The sequence below is a fragment of the Alosa sapidissima genome, chromosome 8 (genome assembly GCF_018492685.1).
Source record: "Alosa sapidissima isolate fAloSap1 chromosome 8, fAloSap1.pri, whole genome shotgun sequence".
Lineage (NCBI taxonomy): Eukaryota > Metazoa > Chordata > Actinopteri > Clupeiformes > Clupeidae > Alosa > Alosa sapidissima.
This window is the reverse complement of record NC_055964.1, coordinates 19,224,524-19,243,370: the sequence shown is the minus strand read 5'-3', so window position 1 is coordinate 19,243,370 and position 18,847 is coordinate 19,224,524. Positions and strand designations below refer to the sequence as shown.

Genomic DNA, 18,847 nt, shown 5'->3' with positions numbered 1-18,847 from the left:
GATATGGAGTGATTAAGACCATAGTTATGTGATAAATTGTGGTGCGGCAGGCGTAAATCAAGTTGATTAGAGGTTTTTATGTGTTTGTTGATGTAAACTGCTCACTGTTGAAGCACAGGAGAAAGCACATTTCTTTGGTGTGAGGCAGACAAAAGGAATAACAGCAGAATGGCTAATGCACGCTAACACATCTGTGTGAATCGCTGGGTGCTGACTATAGCACACAGACAGGAAGGGTCCTTATTTCTGTTGAGAGTCCAACTAATGGGTGCAATTTAGGCCATTAGGAGTCTATGAGGGAATTGTCCACTCATAAAAAAAACTCAATTCGTGTTCGGCACACACAACAGCACTGGAATGCAATCAATACAATTTTGGAGCTAAATGACTTGACTGACAAGTGAAACACAACAAAACACACACACACGCATGCACGCACGCTTGTATGTGAACACACACACACACACAAACACACACACACACACACACACACACACACACACACACACAGCATCCATGGTCCAGAATAAAAATATGCAACAAAAAAGTACTATGTGTAAATGTAATCAGTTCTAATGACATATTTTAATTTCCAGACAAAGCTATCCAAGGCTATCTGATTACCGGTTACCTGTAGTTTGGTGTGGCTGAATGTCCCTGTAAAGATAGATAAACTTCTTTCTTCTATCTAACCTTAGGAAACAAAACAATTACATGCATTGGGGATTGATTAAAATAAAATTGGTGAAATAGATTGAAGTGTATAGATGAAAGGAAAATATCCACACAGTCTTTCTTTGACACCATGACACTGTTAAATCTGATTATTTAACCAGTGGAACCTTAACATCGATACAGAAAAAAAGATTACGGTTAAGCATGACCATTCAATCAGGCATCAAAATCTCCCAATGATATCCGACACCGCCTTTTCCAGGGTAACCATGACGGAGCCCTCACGCTTTTGTGTACGTTAACCACATATGTATCACCTCTCCTGTGTTAGGCGGTTTTTATGCTTTTTGCGTTATCCCCAACAGAACACAGCACACTGTCAGAGCTCACCTGCCAACCTGTCTGCTGCCCTTGAGCTATTCTATTAGTGCATGGAAAGCACCTTCCAGCCCCTGACAAGTGCAGCAGATCCACACTAAATCAAAACCCAGTGCCAGGCAGGCATGTAAGCCACCATGAAGGTCACAGCCATCAGGCGCATGCCGTCTCAATCCGAGGAGAGAGGAGACACCCGTGACGAACAGGGGATCTTCTCTCTCCGGGAGCGGGCTACCTGTCTCGCGCCTGAGTGATAGGTCGTTAGAGCGATATGTGAAAATGTCTGACCACCGTTTTTCGGAGGGATAGAAAATACATGGAAATGCTAAAAGTGTCACAGTCTTTCTTATTGTTGCTCCGTCACACAGACACAGAAACGCACAAACACACAATCCTCTCACCTCAGCAGCCTTATACAAACGTACATGCAAAAATGATTGTGTTGAATGATTGGACTGAAAGTGTGGTTATTAGTTTCATTGTAAAAAAACATGCCCAGTTGCACTCTCCTTCGATGTTACTTTAAAAATCAAGTTGAAAAAGAGAGTTGGATGGAAAATGTGTTATGTTTGTAGGCACTGCCACCTTCTGGCCAAAATGGTGTACATGCGTAAGCCTACAGAAGATTCAACAATTGGGGTAATGTCCAAAAATGAATAGAAAGCGTTACTGGGTGCAACTGAAATGTAATGTATGACAACTGACTAAATGAGGTGATTAAATTAGGTAAATCAGGCCATTTATATGCTCTAGGCAACGGGGGAACAAAGGAAGGATGTAGTTCATAACAGTTTGTTAGTGCTTCTAAATTGTATTGAAGCATGGTGTTACATAGGCTAGGAGCCTACAGGTTCAGAATTGAATCGTGTTACACTGCAATTGTAACATGATTGTTCATAAGGGACATATGGTGTGTTTATAAATACACAAACCTGATGTAATCATGTTACACACAGACATCTAGTGGAGCCAGTGTAATTGGGATGGATTACTGCACGGGTCTACCGGGCCCAGGCCCAGGGGCCCAAGGGGTCAGGGTGCCCTGAAGCCCAAGCCATTGCATGGAATCATTGCCTCAATATTAACACATCAGGATGTAGGCTATGAATCTGATTGAATTAAAGGTAAACTATGCAGTATTGGCAATTTCCTTACTGTTTTCTCGGTTTTTGCTTCTTTTTCGCTAGCTCTGTCATGACGAATGTCTGAGAAACTCCATCGCTACCTTTTTCTAGCCGGTGCCTGGCGTGTATGTGTATTTGAATGCAGTAAAGCAATTCGTTACACTCGTTATACTTCCTGATACTGAGGCTGTTCGCCCGCCGGCCCACACTTGCAAGGGTGGTTTTTCCGCTCACAGGCACTAGGGGGGAGCGAGACGGCCACCATTCAACCCGAAAAAAGTCATATAACCATTCCAATGACTCTGAAGCCGTTAAATGAAGGTAAATTAAGCAAAAAAAATTGCATATTAAACTAAAAAACCTGCATAGTGTGCCTTTAAAGTATTGGCCATCCCCAAAATGCACCAGAATACAGGAAATCACATCATACAAATGAAAAAAAATCTGGGGGAGGACCCCCAAACCCCCCTTCCCACATATGTGACAATTAGTGGGGGTCCCATAATACAAACTAGGCCCAGGGGCCCAAAAGTTCATAATCCGTCTATGTACCCACCATGCACTGATATTTTAGCATTACTGCAGCCAGTTTTTTTATTTTCACTTTGTGCATTTTGTTTTGGCAGTGTCCTTTTTGTGGTGAAGACCTTTGCTGCTTTGATAAGCGTTTGAAGTTCTCTAAAAAACCCTCACAATAAAAACTATACTGGATAATGTAGCAGTGGCCTTGGCCTGTCAAATGAAGATTAACTGAAGGCTTCGGACCCTCAGTGTGATACTACCACAACATGTGGCTGTTTACGTCAGGTGGCTGTTCCCATGCAACCAAATTACTGAGGGTTTCAGATGTTGCTGCAAAACAGAATTTTGTGAATGTGTTTACGATCCTCCTGCGTCTCTCTCCGTGGTGGTCTTGGCAAAGGGGGGTGGGGAGAAGGAAGAGAAGTAGCTGCCATAGCCATCACTTGTGGAGAATTCATTCAGACGTGTGTGCCACCGAATGCCATTGGAAATGTGATCATTTGGTGCCTAAAGCGTGGGACTGAGCTTAATCCCTTACATAACCGCAACTCTGGCTCCGTGCCCTGGAGGGGCTATGAGTAATGTGCGGTCTGCATTAGCACTGAGCCACTGTTTGCTCTGCTGTGGTAAGGACAAAATGTGGAAAGAAACAGGCTTGATGGCAGAGGCACAAATTAGCTTAGGGCTTATTGTGAACTGTAGCAACCCTCCACAAGACCTACTTCCTCTCAGCGCTGATCTTCCTAATGACTGAGTGTGACAGATTAGCAGCAGTCTTCAAACATTATCAATAGGTTTGGGCAGCATCTGGTAGCCTAAAGCATGTCACATAACATTTTAATATGATTATATTAAGATGTTTAAAGCTGTACTGCAGCGTTAAGAAAATGTAAATGGTTTAAATGAGAAGCTATAAATAAGCCTATATGGGTATTTTCTGTCAGCATTCACTACAGTTCCATACATTTATTTTGCTACAAACTGGCCACAATATGAAAGAAAAAAATGCTCATGAATCTTATGCTACAGTCTCTGTTGACCATTTTAAACAAAATAGTTTTCAATAAATTTCCTGTATTATGTGCAGTTGGTTGCATGCAGGTGTTTAATTTAGACAAAGGGGAATCCACGAACTGTTCACTGTAATAGCACTTCTGTCAATATACTTTCCCAAAATATATATTTAAACTTAAGTATCTAATTCTAATTTTTGCATCTGCATTACATCTGGTGCTTGAATTGATCTGATATCACATGAAATATGAGTTTCCCCACTAGGGGCAGTAAGATATTCAACAGAAATTGTGAATACAGCACCTTGCAAATGGAATCTAGCCAGAGGCTGGACGACTGTATTTCAGTGTGGTGATGTCCAGTTGAAACTTTTTGATGCATCTCGAACTGTAAAGATATTTATTCACTACACATTCACTTTTTTGGTCCAACTATTTGTATTCGATGCCCCATCACAATAGTTTGGTCATTTTTACTGTCGATTATGTCCAACTAACCCTACTTTTGAAGTTCATAAGTACAAGAAAGTCTATAGCGTTTAAAGGCGTGTAGTGTTTACGCAAACACTGTCGTTTATTCATGAACCTACGTCGAGGCATCGAGCGCATGCAAACTTCTGTGCCACTTTAACCTTGGCTTTGCAGAGCTGAGTGGTTTCAGTACATTGTCAACAAGCCAGTCTATATAAGGGGCGTTCAAGCATCTCCAGTGTGACGGAGCTTGGATCAAAGGAGAGATCATGGCAGCGAAAATGTTTATAGTTATTCTGCTCTTCTATGCAGTGTTCAATGGGCTGGATACTCACGTGCAGGTAAAATTATATACTGTTACTGGATCATCACATTTGTTAAGTTAATCGAGTTAACGCATCAATGTTTTGATATGTTCAACGCTTATTTTACGCCAGCAGAATGAAGTAACCTTTGACCAACTGCTTTCCCGTACACTGGTGAATAAGAGAGAACCGTGGGATTTTGTTTACAGCAGACCCTTGCGTAAGTATCCTATTACAAATGCATATATACTTCTGCTTCTAAAAATCGGACGAACTTGGTAATTGAAGAATAAATCATGCGCATTCAGTTTAGGCGGCTGCTGTCATCCTGGCGACTGCTACAGCAGACGTAAACCAAGATGATTTAGAGGCAGTTACATCTCATCTGTATATTATTGGGATAATACTGGACATTGTTATTGTTAGGCTACTGTGAGCACAATGTCGTATATGGAACTTACTTTAGACCTGATAACTATACACATCTCTCCATGCTGTCTTAATCAACAACATTTTGTTGGACATACTGCCAGTCCGCACAATTGTCATTACTTTTGGATGAACAAATGCCAAGTGTTATCAATTAGACCCTCTTGTTGAATGCCCACTATTGCCTGTGCAGGGTGTTTTGACATGGTGGCAACAGAGGGCCAGTTCACATTCAGCAGTGACCATGCTCACCTTAACTGTGGAGTCTTCTTCATCGGTGAGCCCAATGAGGTCATCAGCATTGAACTCAGCATGGTGGACATCGACTGCAGTCAGGGAGATATAATAAAGGTATTGTAATAGTGTATTACTGTTTCCTCTTATTTTATTTCTTTTTTATATTTAAATAATTGAAAAGAGAATCTGAAGTAGAATATGTACCATTTCTTGAATTTCCCCTTGGGGATCAATAAAGTATCTATCTATCTATCTATCTATCTATCTATATATCTATCTGGTTGCATTGGGAGAACGAGTTGCTGTTTGTATTGGGGGCTTTAGACAGTTCATATGGAGATTCATACAAAAAACACTGTGTGGTCACACTGTACTAGTCTTTATTGTACCATACACACTTCATGGCACTAAAGCTGCCATTTAGGTGCATTTAAAGTTGAGGTGCAGTGTGTTGCAAAAATAGCTTCTTTTTTTTATGATGTCAAACCACTTTATTTCCATGTAGATGTTTGATGGCTGGATCCTGAATGGAGACATTTTCCCAAGCTCTCTTGACCATTCTCTGTCTCTGAGTGAGCGCTATGTGGACTACTGCACGTCAGGCATGTCCAAAGGATTGTTCCAGTCCTCGCAAAACGTGGCCATGATGCTTTTCCGAGTCCACACAGCGAGGAAAGGCTTCAGCGTGACACTGAAGAAACACATCAACCCGTTCCGTGAGTGAGCATACGTTAGCGCCCCTCACAGCAGGTGACATTTTGCCACAAGGAGACAGGGAGAGTGCCCAGAAACCTTTTTTATGAGCGTTTGTGTGAGCGTGTGAGGTTTCATTCTTGTGTTTGTATGCATGTGTGGTGTTCTCTGTCTATTTGCAGCTTGCAACATAATTTCCCAAACTCCAGCAGGCAGTTTTACAATGGTAATCCCTCACCAGCGAAGAAACTGCAGCTTTTCCATCATCTACCCTGTTGAGATTCAGATTACCAAGCTCAGCCTGGACCAGTCACAATCAAATGATGTTGCCCTTGAGGTAAGCAAAGGATGACACACCAGTGAGTGTACTTTAGTGATAAAGTGTCTTATTAACAGGGCTTGCCTGGTGTGATATCACAACTAATGCCTCACCTGTAATGACCCTTTTCTAGAGGCCCGGGTCCGACTGTGCTGATTCAGACGACTTTGTGGTCATTCTGGGAGGCAATGCGATTGACACATCAAAGATGCTTCCTATAACGGACCTGTGTTTTTTGCTGGAAAGCCAAAGTGAGTATGACATCATACCTATCCTGAATAATTACGTGCAGTGTTTAAAATGCTGACTTTCTGCTGTCTACTGCTACAAGGTCTCAAATTAACACAAATTATTCCTGAATGTTTAGTACACAAAGCTGTTTCATTGAAAAAAAAAAACTATTCATAAGTTGTACAATTAAAACAATGTAAGTATGTAGGGCCTAAATAAAAAAAAACTACTTTGTACAGTGTCACATATGACAAAACAAGAGATCTTACGTAATGAGTTAAGATTCCTATTTCAGAAGAAAAAAATGGCAAACCCTTTGTCAGTGTGAAGTCCCCTGGCATTGGTTTGGTCTTCCTTTGTCATGGGTCACTGAGTTTTGTCCATCAACATTCCTCTCCCTGCAGCTCAAATGAAGATTGGATGTGACAATACTGCTGTGCGAATGGTTGCTAGTGGAAGATACATCAACAGTGTGTCTTTCCAATACAGGCTCCTGGAGCACAATGAGTTACTTAAAGTAAAAGAGAATACAGTCGAGGATTTCTGCTCTTTAAAATGAGTTGTGAGAGATGTTTTGAATGAGTGATGAGGACTTTAAATATCCCCTTTTAATATGCATTATAAAATAAAAAATCACACATGTCATTCAAACTGATGTGTCCAATCTTTGTTTTTCAGTGGCTTTAAGTGTGTGATTCCTTGAGTGTATCACATTACATGACATAATCCAAAATACTGTTACATTCATTAAAACGTAGAAGTCCTACTAACACTTGACTGACAAGAATCAAGATAATCAGCTAAAATAAACTGTGTTAATACTTAATATGCTAAGTGGTCTAAAGTGTATTTCATCAACCTACCTCGTTTCTCTACCTACAATACTCAACTTGGTCTATTGTCTTTCAGATATGTTATCTAGAAGTTTTAGCCTTATTCTTAATGAAATAGAAAGCACGCTTTTAAGTAGGCTACGATCTAATCATTCCTCACATGTAAAAGTCACTAATCCTCCTGTCCTGTAACCTACACTGATGGCAGACTACTTTTCATTTGGACATCCTTTAGACAAATTAATCTCAAGTGAAATCAGACATGTTATTCAATTAAAGAACATGTGCTCTTTGTAAACGTTTGCACGTCGCCTCTAATTGTGCGTAGAGAGAAGCTCCTCCAAGTACCCTACAGTTGAAGTATCAGCCTCAGATTTATGAGGTTAAAGCACACGTCGACGGCAACAGTCAGGGTAAACAGAGTTAAATAAACACCCCACGGTGAAGCTGTCCGGTGAAGGCGCAACAGGTAGGCTTAATGCTGTTCCTGCTTGTCGATGTTGATATTTAAGCTTGGGGCAGATATCGCTTTCGATGTCTTCTGAAATTAAGAAATAGTCACTTAAATGCATTGAAAATGATAAGCGGACATTTATTTGGTTGTTTGGTTGTACAACACTGTGGTACGTGAGGTCACATGAGGTCCACTATTGGCATCACATACTAGCCTACTGTGGCATACAGAAGTCTAATAGAATTTGATTGAAACCAACTCAGTTTATTACCTCTGAGTGCCAGGGACAGAGTAATTCGTCTCTGAAGTCTTGATCTGTCCATCCTCCCAGCACAGCCTGTTCACAGAATTATGGCTTTCTGAGAGTAGTGATGGAAATATGTCCCAACGTGCACGTAGTGCAGAGGTCAGGAGCCGTTATCATCATGCGCCTCTGATGGATACACGGGGTGAATTTATGAACTCAGACAAGTGCGCGTTTTACTTGCTCCAGTTTCCCTCGCAATGGTTTTTAGTAGGCCTTAAAATATATCCGCCAGCAGAGGGAGTTCTCGACTTAGAGTAGACTATGTAATCAGTTCAGAAGAAAGCTGGTTAAACTATTTGTCCACAGGGGGCAGTAAGTCGCTGGAATGGCACAGGGCCAGCTGTCATAATGACTTTGAACTCTGTCCTCAATAGCTGACCTCACATTCATCCCTGAAATTGCAAGACCTGTCAAGTTTCCTCAACATCTGTGTTTTTTTCTCAGTACTCAGTTATTCAATTTTACTGCCAAAATCCTCAGATTTCTCATGATTTACTATTACAATAAGTATAATTTAATGTGTGAAATATTTCACATAGGCTATGAAGGAAAATGAGTGCTATGAACGTTAACTTAAATTAACATTTAAAGTTCTTTTTAAATAATGTTTTACAATTTACATATAGGCTTACAGTTTTTAGACAGGACCTTTTTTAGGGTTTTATTGTGTTTGTTTTTAGGGGACATTGTATCAGCATAGAATGTATCTAATCTCATACATTCTGATTGTTAAATCCTAAATAATTGATCATTAATAATAATTAATAATTGTAATATCACAATACAGTTTCTTTTACATTATGACAAAAGACATTTTGACTTGATATCCAAAAATTGCCTTGATTGAGTGTGTGAGACTGGTGATTGGATTTAAAAGATCCATGTTGTGCCACATGCACCTTTTTATGTCAAAGACAAAGCCAGAGAGAGAGAGAGAGACCACTTCTTACTAGAAATACAGGCCTGCCACGACCCAGTCGTCCTCCACGTAGCGATCTTGTGAGTAAGCATTCCTCTGCAATGGTCCCACAAGCCTTCCACACATGCTAACAAGAACAGAGGTTGGATGGCGTTCAGCTATCCGCTATAAATACAAACTCTGGATTGATTTCAAAAGTGCTACGTGTCCTCGGTCACTATGTGGATCACTGGAACTTATTCACACATACTGATCAGCCTCTTCCCCCTCTGTGAGCATACCTGGTCATCCGCTATGGAGCACTAATGGCATTATTAGATACACGTCATTAATCTGCTTTTAGAGTGGTAAATTAACCTCGGGAAGTCTATTAGCTTTCTAATGAAGGGACCAGGCCGAGACTGTAGGGGGACCCAGGGTCATGGAGGTAAAGCCAGACACACTGGACTAATTTCACCCCAATCAACAAACAGACGTACATAGTAACGAGAAGAGAACTATGTATTAAAAGGATATTGGCATGTTAATTAAAAAATCCTCTATCTGAGCTTCATAGTGCATGAACTTGATGTTTGAATTAGTGGTATATTTTTCAGGGTATTCCTCACTATGTATATATTGAGTGCAGTATTACACAAAACTACAAGGGAAATATAGAGACAATAAAATAGAAATTACTCTTGAAAGGGGTTTCTCACATCTTGGAAAATTCAGTTAAAATGCTGATTACATTTTAAATAATTTAGTCTGTCATAGCACCATATTATTTCCTCATCATAGGTGTTAGGTTTGTGACATTAAATGTTTCTGGGAGTACTGGAGAGAACATAGAAAGACATGTGAGCTATTTTTTCATGAAACCAAAGATGCATCTTACATAACCTCCCTCGTATATATTCAGAGAGCAAGCATCTCATGCATGAAAAATGAATGAATTAAGAGAAACGTTTCATTGTGACAGTTGTCTAATCGCCGCGGTTTGACCCCCTTTGGTAGATATTTTAAGCCTCTTCTGTGTCTTCCCATCCTTATTGTAAGGAGTGACAATCCTTTTTTAGCGCAGTCTGGTCCCAGGCTAAGGAGCTTACTCCAGTATTGGCTGTTGCGGTAGCTCCACGAGTGCCTAAAATGATCACAGTGGTCTGATGACTTGACTAGTACAGTAGGCTAGGGGGTAATTGGAAAGCCTTTTGTCCCCTATGGACTTTACGACAGGTTGCCTGTCACTCTTTCTTTCTTCCTTGTCTTCTCATCATACCATCTAACAGAGCACAAGTGCAGGAGAAGACCAGAGTAACTGTGCAGCAGAACTACAAAATCATTGTAATGGATACCAAGCTATTGCACATATAACACAGTTTGATTCCTCATCAAACCTTTGGTGGATATTATTCCCAAAATGAATGAACTGGTTTAAAAAAAAAAAAAAAGAAGCAAAGCACACTGCACTTTTATTTTTATTAGAATAGTTTAATGAGTCTATAGTTCAAGTAAGACCTTTAGTATTGCAGTGAGCGGAGGAGGACCTGTCCTGTAGCCTCACAGCTCAGAGATTTACACGCTCTACTCATCTCCTGAACTGGACGAGCGGGGCGGGCACCTTGATGTCCTGACCTCTCTCCAATCTCTTCTCGCACTCAATCAGGTAGTTGACGCCATCAACGACCAGCTGAACAAGCTCCACCTAAAAACAAAACAAAAACAAAACAAAAAATGACAGTCAGGAGATTGTGCTGTATAAATCAGGTTACAGGGATGGAGAAGGTGTCAATCAAATGCACAGCTAGGGAACCACGTGGAGAAGGACATTGTTAGTGCACCCTTGTTGTAAAGCCTTTAAATGTAAAAGAATGACCTAAAGAAGCACGGATTAGCAATCGTCACTAAGACGTATCAGCCACCACTACAATATGGCAGGGCCTTACACCTCGGCTTTGAGGGATCTTCTGGCCAGATCAGATTAAACCCCCCTTGGCTAAGAGGAAGGATCCTCACACTGGGGAGCTTGTTTACCTCAGACTTGCCCAGACGGTCCAGGTTAGAAATGTCAAAAGTGTCACCGGTGGCGGCGGTGTCCACACCACCTGTGCCTCTCTTCTGTAGTCGCAGGTTATCCAGGATTTTGGAGAAGCGTGAGTCCTATATATGGTTAAAGTAAAAATATTAAAAACGAATATATTACTAATGACGGACTGTATGGAAAGGCAACCTCTTTCCAAATTTACTTTCAACAGTAAATAACACATTGGGAATGCATAATGCAAGTTTAATTGGCATTAAACGGTCTGATGAATAGCTATCCTCCAGTGGTAATCCAACACTGTTGTAGTACTTATGCTCTCAAAGAACTGAATGCAGTATCAGCATTTGATCAATTTTGATCAATTAGTTCAATTCTGTTCAATATCATTTGCTTACATAGTGTCATTATCAATGAACCTTATCAGACTGTAAAGAACCTAACCTAAAGACAGGCTATAAAGAGAAATGGCAATAGTACTGTGGTCCTCCAACTGGACGTAAGACTGAAAGCATGGTGAGATGAGTTTGAGTTATGTCACCTTGCTGAGGTTGGGCAGGCGGACATGCACTCCGGCTCTGAGTCCAGTGCCCAAGTTGGACGGGCAGGTCAGGATGTAGCCAAGGCGCTCGTTCCACATGAATTCCCAGCCTCTCTCCTGAATCAGCCTCTCCACCTACCATAAAATAGAGTCCACATTTACAGAACCATCTACATCACAGCCTTATTTCAACTCCACTCATCCAGTCACTATAACATCCTATTCATCCATTTTTTGCTATTGTTAGGGAACTCTACCAAAGTTAGCACAACACAAAGAAAAAAAATATCTTTACTGAAATAAATATATGATTTGAACAGGGACTAACATGCAAAGATATTCCTATTCTGATAAGGATGTTGCCTTTAGAGTTTTGTAAGGGCCATACCTCTTTGAGGCCTTTGCAGAACCTCTCAAACACCCTCTTCATGTTGCCACCCTTCTCCATGGAAATGACACGTGTGTGGTCCTCTTCATTGACCCAGATCAAGAATGTCTTCTCATTGTTGTGCCTATGTAAGGATATTATAATGATATATCCAGGACAAACTCATTGAAAAGGTTAAACTCTTACAACCCCCCCCCCCACACACACACACACACACACACACACACACACCACATGCATACAATAATTGGCGCCTGGTGATGCCAGTCTCATGCACCATACCAGATTCCCCTGGCATCTGGCCAGTCACGAGCCATCCCTGCACAAGTCAGCAGCGGGGACACAGGTTTGTCAAACAGGAAGTGGTCCTACACCAGACAGACCAGTAGGAAGGGACAGAGATTGACAGACAAGACCAACAGGACACAGAGGAGAGGAAGGAGGTGAGAAGGATGGTGGTAGGGATCATGGTGGTGGTGTGGCAGTGTGTGTGTGTGTGTGTGGGGGGGGGGGCTCATCAGAGAGGGAACAAGAGGGTGTGTGATTGGTGATTGTTTGAATGGAAGCTTCTGTAGTGCTCCCATTCCAGCCACAAGGAACACACTTGCACAGTGACTGTGATCTTCATCTTGTGTTCAGCTGATTCTCTAAAGCACATGGCCCTGATCTGGGCTGAGATCCAGAGCAGGCACTTGCCAACTAACAGACCCATATGTTCCAGAGTAGGTAGGTTACCACCTGGGAGAGCTCTACTCTACTTTACTCTACTGTACTCGACTCGGCTCTACTCATCTACCTGGGCCTTACCAAATGCCCCGAGCATCAGGCCAGTCTCTGGCCATCCCAGCTGAAGTGAGCAGAGGAGACACTGGCTTATCAAACAGGAAGTGCTCCTGAGACAGGCCAGCACAAAAAAAAGCAGAGGAGGGGGTGATCAGGGGTTAAAGGTCAATGTCAAAAGTCAAGTTGATCAAGTTGATTATGTTGCATTTATGACATTCACTACAAGAAATATCCTCTAAGGCTGCGATCAGACAGGACAGCATTTTTACGCGCCTCTTATGCGCCCAGAGCGTCTGGCATTTGAGCGCGTCCTGCACCTCACGTTTTTGCAGAAGCGCCCTGAGCGCCTCGAATTGGAAAAAAGTTCAACTCAAAGCGGGAAAGCGCCGAATGTCATTCGTGTTTTTATTAAAACATAGTGCACCTCATGTTTTAGAAGCGGCCAAGCGTATCCTGTCTAATCACACCCGAAGTCCTCCACATATAACTTTAAACTTATTTGATAGCTGAGCTGTATTTGACTTTGGGGTTGTTTATCACGTGATGGCATAAAACTTATTGCATTTATAAATTAAACCAGAGTTACAATACATTTCGAAATGCCTTGGCTCTAGATTTACAAAATATGCTCTGTATGTTGCCGTACCACTCCAATGTATACTGAATCTCATAATATACTTTAGTTTAAATAGGTCCTTATGAAGAACATGACCAAGAACATGGCCAAACCGAGGTGGACACTCACATCGATGAGCCGCTGCTGCTCCTGTTCAGTCATAGAAGACAGGCTGTAGTAGCGTCCAGCCAGGTCACCCTTGAGGCCGGCAAGTGCCATGACGGTCACACGCTCCACCTCGCGGCGCTCAGAGCGGGAGCACGCAGGAGGCAGGCTCAGGCCACGGATGCTGCGGCCAGTGCGCACGCGGGAGGAGAGGACGTAGCGGTCATCGAACGTGCCGTTAGTGATCTGGGTAAGAGAGAGGCACATCACTGGTGCTAATTCTGTGCATTACACTCGCAGAACATCATCATCTATGGTACTTATTTTAATGAGTAATTACTTTATTTCCAAAAGGTATAAAGTGAACCAAAAATGCATGACCATTAACGTTATAAGAGTCACGATGCACAAGGTTTGCACGTGCAAAAAGTAGGAACCCACTGACTCCTGTAAAGGAAGAGTATGTGCTTTACCTTTGAAGCATCCAGGTCAGTGGGGTGCTTCATTGTCCGGGGGTCGTAGCCATTGTGCCTGTCCTTGATGACTGGATCAAACAGCTCAGCAAATACCTGTGGGTGATCAGAGGAACCTTTAGCTCCAGTCTACACATACTGGTGGAATATCACCCACAATCCCCTTTATGAGGACGCCTGCATGATTGCTACTGACAATTGTTGTGTCAGTCACCAATTTAGCTTAATTTTCTCCATGTAGCTGCCTGTTCTGGGATCCACTTGGCCAAGATTTGGTCTGGATCTGGCAAATCAGCTCTAGGCAAGATCCTTGGTCTACCACTACCCCCTCTCTTTGATGTGATGTGTGTGTTGATTGTGATGTGGGGATGGTTAGTGTTTGCCAGGTCACCTCATAGCTCTCCTCGTCTCCAGCGACCATGCCCACAGTCTTGATGAAGGGATGCCCAGGGTTGTCCACCCCAGTCTGGATGCACTGATCCAGTGTCCAGTTGTTTGGGGTCATCTTGTCCCTCAAGCGTCCATAAATCCCAGGGGTCAGAGCAGCAGCCATGCAGTTGTTGTGTTTGCGCAGGTCTGGAAAGTCAGCACTGTGACAAGCAGAAAAGAAAGAAGATGCCTGAGGGCAACACCTCACACATTATCTAGACACGTGCTATGAAATAATAGTATAATAGTTTAATATTAATACTAGGAAACATCTGACAAAAGACTGAAATATGATCGAGTGACACAAATAACCCTAAACGAAATATCTGATCAATATTGAATAATACCCAGTTGATGGGCCATCGCTGGTCTATCATTAAGTGCACCAACTAATACCAACACCAACAAACTTTTTCACTCTCTCTCTGGCTGTCATCTTACAGAGAGTTTTGTCAAATTATGCTGACTTAGAAAGCAATACAAAGTTGCCAATACATTGGAGGAGAAAGTCACTGTGGTTGAAAGTGGAGCAAAAGTTTATACTTCATCATCAATCAAGAAATGCTGGAGACTCTACATTTCCATTTCGAAGTATGAGGAGCCCAAATATATTTAAGAATTTATCGGGCCAGTACGTAAACCTAGAGATCACTGCAAGATATTTCGTGTGTAGATCAAGGGAAAACCAGCAAGGTCGGCGTCTGCGCCTACACTTTTGACCCGTGTATTGCTTGGTGCGTCCGCTCCGTCCGTCCAGCTACTGGAGACATTGAAAATGGACTAGGTCCGAAACGTCTGTTGCTCCAGTTTTAGCCTCTGACTTCTTTTGCAACTTTTCGGCTACAATACACATTTTTCCACACAAGCTTTGTGTGTGCCTTCCTGTTTCATTACCTTAAGTGTGTAGATCAAGAGAATGTGTAGGCCCACTAATTTTAGTAAATTGTGCGCTCGTTTATTACTAAATCATGCTCTCATTTTACTAGATTGTGCACTGAATTTAGTGAATTGTTCATGTTCACATGATTAAATAGTGCTAAATTCGACTAAATTGTGGGCTCAGTTTTTGTGTGGTCTGCTCATTTTACTGAATTGTGCTCTCATTTTTATTTTGAGTGCACAATTTAGTAAAACGAGCGCACTATGAAGTTTAACGAGTGCACAATATACTAAATTGTACACACAATTTAATAAAATATGAGTGCGCAATTTAGTAAAATGAGAAGATTTAGTCAAACGAGCGCACATTCTCTTGATATACCAAAAACAATCTTGCAATGACGCCTCCTGGGCTCCGTGTGACAGAGTGAAATATCTCCTGGTGAAAACCTCTCCTCCTCCCGAAGTTAAAATAATTTCAAAACAAACATCGAGGGACACAGTGTTGACGTGCGAGCGAAGTTTAACGGCGGTTGATGAAATGGCCACGAGTGAGTATAAATCAGATCACGTTGTATAGCATGCTAAGGCAGGCAGGTGTGCTGGAACCGTGTGTGACATCCACTGGCAGCCACAGTGATTGAGAGTGGATGAGTGCGAGAGTCAAGTGTCAGAGGCACTTCAGGAAACAGCACTTGGTACCGCTTCAGTCAAGCGTCAAAATCTCAGCGTGCACCGATAAAGTTGGTGTCACCTCAGAACCTACAAACGCTTTAGCTGCACAGCAGGGTCAAACGACAAGTGCAATTAACCTGTGCCTTGAGAAACTTCCAAAGTTAGCAAAGAAAAGAGCAGGCCGTTGAATAGGCCTATATCATATATCAACTACCATATTTTATAATATGATATTGCATAATCATATCATGGGGTATATATTGTGCAACATATTATATCTGAAATTGTTCAATGACTTGTCATGTAATTAGTATTGTGATGTTGTGTGATACCTGGGAGGGTACATCTTCATCCTCTCCTGTGCAGTGACACCGGAGTCGGTCATCAGGTAGCCAGAGGCCAGCGTGGATGCTCCAATGCTGGCCAATACCACGGCCGTGTTACGGCCAGACATCATGCGTGTGAAAGAGCTCGCCATCTTTACCCGGAAGTTGTCCCAACACTGAGGCTACTGTGGGAGTGTGACAGACCAATGTTACAGATCTGAGGGGGATTAGAGATGATGACAATTGCAAATGAGGAAAGTCACATTTGTCTGCCTTCTATAGTGAAAGATAAAACTCATTCTGATCTGACTGTCCCACTTGGTTGTGTGCCTGCCTGCTCCACGTGGGGTAACGTGATACTACTCAAAGGTGTTGTACCTGTCACTTTGATGTGGTACATTACGTGCATAAGCACGGAGAGAGGCTAGCGTGTGTCCAAATTTACATCATACCTTTCCACCTGGCCACTTTGTCTGTTTGATCAAAGGTCATGACAGGCATGGAACTATGCATGGCGGAAATATGTAAAAGGCTAACATATTGTGTTACATGATATGTGCTCGTTTTTAGTTCTTTCCAGCATGCAATGACACATGTTCAGGTAATTCAAATGTATGACTTCTCACAGAGCAGGCAATGACCACCAATACATATGCACTTCTCTGAGAGGTACATCTAGTTTTCAGAGTACACAGTAGGCTACTGACAATTCTCTACCAGTTTTACATATGTATGTCTTTGCCATTAATGACCTGAAGACTTGTTCTCACTGACAACTGTCACCTTGACCTTGGTCGTACTAGAGCTGCATTAAAGATCACTAGTTTATCTCAGGACCATGTAAATTACATAAGACAGCTCTGCATTCCGAAAACATTAAGCTGAATTCAATTTTAGACACCTATGCACATCCACGTCCTGCAATACATGCAGAATTAAAGGCAACAGTTCCCAAACCAAACTAGCAACAATACATTTATAAACAGAGCCTGCCTGTAATTGTTTTTGAACATCTAACCACCAGCAGACTGTGGCTGCTATTCTGGTGATGGAAAAGAGGTGTCTGGCTCTGGGAGCAGAGATGAGTGGTGTCCCTCTGGGAGTGTGGGAAGAAAGCGCTGTATTAATAGCAGGCCGGCTAGATTAAGCATTAGTGGCCAGGCTCCACTGGCATTAGCCCCAGTGGCCACATGATCCAACGTGACATTCTACACCGGTCAGAAGGACTTACGCAGGCTGACTGTCTGGGAGTGGGGCCTCGGGTTGAATGGGGCAGTGTATTCTGGGTAATGGATGAGTTTTGTGACAACAGGTAGAGAATGTGCTAGAAAATGCATACATCTTGGCAAAGATGTTGGAAAGTTCTGGAAATCTAGTTGATATGCAGCAAAGAGGGTGGTGGCATATGTTTAATTTGATTTAATTGAAAGAATTGACTAGGACAATAACTTTACCTCCCTTTCACAGACGTCTAAAATGTTTTGTATTTTAGACCATTAATTTTGTGTGCCCAAATTTAAATAAATTGAAATGATGAATGATGAACTATTAATGAAATTAGTACATTAATCCATAGTCCAGACATTCTATATACACATTACCCATTCATTGATTCAAAAGCCTCTTCACTCACACCTAATGCCAAATGATGCACCTGCACATTGCAAGCGTAAAAGCAGCCTACCTTACAGATGATGGGGAGAAGAAAGGGGGGGATCAGAGACGTGTTCCTAGTATCCGCGGAGATAGACGTGGAGGAGTCGTTCCCGGCCACACAGTTCAGCGTGCACTGTGGAATGAGCTAGCACCGGGCCTCAGCTCAGGATAAGAGCTCATCCCGCCAGCCAATCCTATTTCTACTGTCAGCATGTCAGGGCCCGCCTGCGCAGGGCTCTTTGTCCTTGAACACCCTATCCCAGGTCAAATCCTCCAGAGCCTTCCACACACCTTTGGCCACTGTCCCCTGATTGTCCTCTGGGTCTGCCCTCTTCCCTGCCCTGCCCAGGGCTGGATTGGGCTGGCCGAGAGGTGGGCTGGGCTGCTTCCCACTCATCTCCCCTGGTCTTTAACCCACTCAGCCTAGATATACTCATATGCACACACTGACACTCTCACACATACACACACACACACTGACACTCTCACACACACTTTCACACATACATACACACACACACTGACACTCTCACACACACTTTCACACATACATACACACACACACACACACTCCACAGCACAGCTCCTGGGGGGTCTATCACGAACATGTCATCCTTGGCTGCCATGGCCCAATAAATTTTAACGCCCATCCATACTGTAAGTGCTGATTATAGAGTTGTCAGTTGCAGGTGACTGCATGCGTGTGTCCCCTCTGTTCATGCTATCTTTTTATAGTGTTTACTGTCCACGACTAATTGTTGTACCGTATCAATCACATGAAGTCTAGTTTACACCTTCATAAATGTATACATTTAGACCTCAAAATAAAGAGTTCTTATGTAATTCAGATACCTCCAGTAGTGTCACTCATTCATAAAGTATTATGATAAACTGCAACAGTTTCCCCCCCCCTCCCCATGTCTGTCTAACTCTGTCCATGAAGAGGTGACAGTGGTTGAGAGTCGTGTGTGCACAGCAGAAACCTGAGATCCGTGGCATTATCTGATTTAATGCCAAAGCCCTTGGTCCCGCGCCTCTCTTCCCTC

General features: G+C 42.5%; 2 protein-coding genes across 6 annotated transcripts; one reads left to right on the top strand and one right to left on the bottom strand.

Annotated features, from left to right (window-relative positions):
* Positions 1-4,391: 4,391 nt before the first annotated feature.
* LOC121715072 (corticotropin releasing hormone binding protein) lies at positions 4,392-7,048 on the top strand. Of its 2 annotated transcripts, none has more exons than XM_042100411.1 (7): positions 4,392-4,524; positions 4,624-4,708; positions 5,111-5,268; positions 5,660-5,870; positions 6,030-6,184; positions 6,300-6,417; positions 6,802-7,048. In XM_042100411.1, the coding sequence occupies exons 1-7, from the start codon at positions 4,453-4,455 to the stop codon at positions 6,954-6,956; spliced, it is 954 nt and encodes a 317-aa protein (XP_041956345.1). In that variant the 5' UTR covers positions 4,392-4,452; the 3' UTR covers positions 6,957-7,048. The 2 variants fall into 2 exon arrangements, with proteins under 2 accessions (XP_041956345.1, XP_041956344.1); XM_042100410.1 differs by having other exon boundaries at positions 4,621-4,708.
* A 3,316-nt stretch (positions 7,049-10,364) lies between these two features.
* ckmt2b (creatine kinase, mitochondrial 2b (sarcomeric)) lies at positions 10,365-18,047 on the bottom strand. Of its 4 annotated transcripts, none has more exons than XM_042100386.1 (10): positions 17,830-18,047; positions 16,152-16,362; positions 14,228-14,426; positions 13,837-13,932; positions 13,388-13,609; positions 12,142-12,227; positions 11,860-11,983; positions 11,472-11,606; positions 10,924-11,049; positions 10,365-10,594 (listed from the first exon to the last, which is right to left on the bottom strand). In XM_042100386.1, the coding sequence occupies exons 2-10, from the start codon at positions 16,295-16,297 to the stop codon at positions 10,478-10,480; spliced, it is 1,251 nt and encodes a 416-aa protein (XP_041956320.1). In that variant the 5' UTR covers positions 16,298-16,362; positions 17,830-18,047; the 3' UTR covers positions 10,365-10,477. The 4 variants fall into 4 exon arrangements, with proteins under 4 accessions (XP_041956320.1, XP_041956321.1, XP_041956318.1 ...); XM_042100387.1 differs by having other exon boundaries at positions 16,152-16,327; XM_042100384.1 differs by having other exon boundaries at positions 16,152-16,330; positions 17,830-18,045.
* Between the last annotated feature and the right edge of the window lie 800 nt (positions 18,048-18,847).